Raw genomic sequence first — 3,133 nt, forward strand, 5'->3', positions numbered from 1 at the left:
TACCCAGGGGCAAGTGATTGTACACTTTGGATCTTTGGATAATTGTATGGTATCTGAACAATCCCAATAAAAATTAAAAAGGAAAAAAATGCATTAAATAAAAAAATAAATAAAAGTATGGTTCAGCAGTTTTCTAATATGTCCAGATGAAGGAAATAATTGTGATATATTCAGATGAAAGAGAATACATATACCTGAAAAAGAAAAAAAAAATGCCCAGTCATCACCTGGTGCATTCGCCAAGGAAGAAGTTATTTATGGAGTGCCAGCCAATGCAAAATACATGAAATTGTGGGTCTTACAAAAGTGTAATATAACATAGATCAAGGTGTATTTTAAATATTTAATAATAAAATTAATATATTACTGAAAATAAAGTGTTATAAAAATTATGCAAACACCTAAGTATACATATAAATAAGCATTATGTGCACCAAATAAAACAATTAGAAGAAAAGCATGTAAACATTAAAAACATTCATTAATGCGTTTCACTTTTCTACTTTGAATTTTGTTGTATTCTAATTTTTGTGTAATGACCAATGTTTACTCTTATGTTAGTGCCAAACTTATAAATATAAAAATGTTTCATTGAGAAAATTTTGGTCTTCCATCCCTGGTGGTTAATTTTCTGTCCTTACAGACACAAATTAATTTTCTCTCTGTAAGTACCTTCTATTTTACCTAGTCATCAATTACAGCATCACAAATGAATACCACACACGCACACACACACACACACAAATGTGGCTTCCAACTGAGTAGGAACTCTCTGGTGCAACTTAACATGGATATATTAGACTTGGTAACATGCCAAACAATTTTCCTTAGAAACCCGAACCACAGATGAATGAATGTTGCATTTTCAACAATCTTCAAAATAAGAGATGCCAGTGCATCATGAGGGTGAAAAGCAAGGGTTACTCTCCTCTGTGTTCCCAGTAACTTCTGTGTGCACATGTGAGCCATAATTTCCAGGTGAAATTTCTATTTTGACCAGGAATTGAATAAAATAAAAATGCATGCACAAAAAATAAACACAAGTTATCTCAAAGGAAACAAATAATCTATCACAGAAGTTTCAGGCTCCTTTTATGGTTTACATATTTTACACATGAGAAAAATTGGATGTTGATAAACTGAAGACCTGTGGCTCATGCTAAGTATTATTCTCAAAGTTAGAGTATTTAGTTTACCTCAAAAAATGTGGATATTATTAGAAGGACTCTCACATAAATATACACACATATCATTTAGGCCACACCTAAGTAATGCCTGGATTGTACAAATGCAAATGTGTAATTGATTGTATCAGAGTAATTAAGGAATGTGTATATGTGATAATACATTTCTGAAAAAAATATGAATTTAAATAATCTCTTAAAAGCATATATTTTAAAAATTAATAATAATGTGGTATATAACATTAATACATCATGTTAAAGAAGCCTAAGGTTTTAATTTCTGATCTGCCATTATATGAAATAATTTTAGATAAAAAAGCACAGCAAATGATGCAAAACCACACTATAATTGTCTCTTATATATCTAACATTTTTCCTGTTTTTCTGATATTAATTATAAGTAGGACTATAATGTTATGAGCTTGATTTCTAGAATTAAAAATCTTAGAAGAATCACATGGCCAACAGTTAATGGTGTGACTCTGGATAAGGTACTTAATTTTCTGTGCCCTTTTTCTCCTCTAAGAAATGTCATGTCAAAAACATTCTAATTATGCAACATATATAAGCTTCTATTATATAATATCCAAATAACGATTTATGCATAATATTGATTTGGCAATCAAAATAAGATTTTCCAGTCATATTTTGCAATCTACAACTTTATTATGACTTTCCAGAATTGCAACACTAATTTTTTAAAAATGCCAGATCATTCAGACAATCAAACCTTTTTAAAGACATTTATTCAAAGTATCATCTATTATTTCTCAGCAGTTTACAACAGTTGATTGCTATGAGAAGTAGGAATAACACAAATGTGGCTGGCTTCATCCTTATGGGATTGACAGACTCTGAAGACATCAGGCAGATCCTCTTTATGCTGTTTCTCCTGATATACCTGATTACCCTGCTAGGGAATGCAGGGATGATACTGATAATTCACCTGGATCTTCAGCTTCACACCCCCATGTATTTTTTCCTCAGTCATCTCTCATTCCTTGACCTCAGTTACTCAACGGTTATCACACCTAAAACCTTAGAGAACTTACTGATTTCCAACAGGTATATTTCATTCACAGGCTGCTTCACCCAGATGTCTTTTTTTGTATTCTTCTGTGGCACTGAGTTTTTCCTTCTCTCTTTAATGGCCTATGACCGCTATGTAGCTATCTGCAATCCTCTTCACTACCCAGTGGTTATGTCCATGAGACTCTGCTGTACTCTCGTCACTGGTTCCTACATGATTGTTTTTACTACCTCCTTGGTCATTGTTCTTTTCATGGGTAGGTTGCATTTCTGCAGTTCCAATGTAATCTATCACTTTTTTTGTGACACAACCCCAATTTTAGCTCTGTCCTGCACTGACACTCATGACACTGAAATCATGATATTCATTCTCTGTGGCATTACTGTAATGGTGTCTCTTCTCACAATCTCTGTTTCCTATGTGTCCATTCTCTCTACCATCCTGAAAATGAATTCCACTTCAGGAAAGCACAAAGCCTTCTCTACTTGTGCATCTCACCTCCTGGGAGTCACCATCTTTTACAGCACTACAATTTTTACTTATTTAAAACCAAAGAAATCCTACTCCTTGGGAAAGGATCAAGTGGCCTCTGTGTTTTATACTATGGTGGTTCCCATGCTGAATCCACTCATTTATAGTCTCAGGAACAAGGAAGTGAAAAATGCTCTCATTCGAGTCATGCAGAAGAGAGAGGGCTCCAGGCATTTGAAATGACAGTGACACTGAACATTCAAGCTCATATACCTATTTGGTATTTACTTGGTCTTTCTCTAAATAGAGTAATATCCTCTAATTAGTTTGCATTTCTGTTGATCCATCATATGCCTAATCATATATGCTCTGGAACTTTTCCAAAAATACATTTTTTGAAACCTACATAGTAATTGGAATCCATGAAATATGTGTGAAAATTTGGATT

The 3,133-nt window shown here is 33.3% G+C and overlaps 1 protein-coding gene across 1 annotated transcript; it reads left to right on the forward strand.

The window, feature by feature from the left end:
* The first annotated feature begins 1,980 nt into the window (after nt 1-1,980).
* On the forward strand, nt 1,981-2,928 carry LOC119509461 (olfactory receptor 8H1-like). Its single transcript, XM_037803495.1, has one exon. The coding sequence runs from the start codon at nt 1,981-1,983 to the stop codon at nt 2,926-2,928; it is 948 nt and encodes a 315-aa protein (XP_037659423.1).
* The last annotated feature ends 205 nt before the right edge of the window (nt 2,929-3,133 follow it).

This window comes from Choloepus didactylus, chromosome 14 (genome assembly GCF_015220235.1).
Source record: "Choloepus didactylus isolate mChoDid1 chromosome 14, mChoDid1.pri, whole genome shotgun sequence".
Classification (NCBI taxonomy): Eukaryota; Metazoa; Chordata; class Mammalia; order Pilosa; family Megalonychidae; genus Choloepus; species Choloepus didactylus.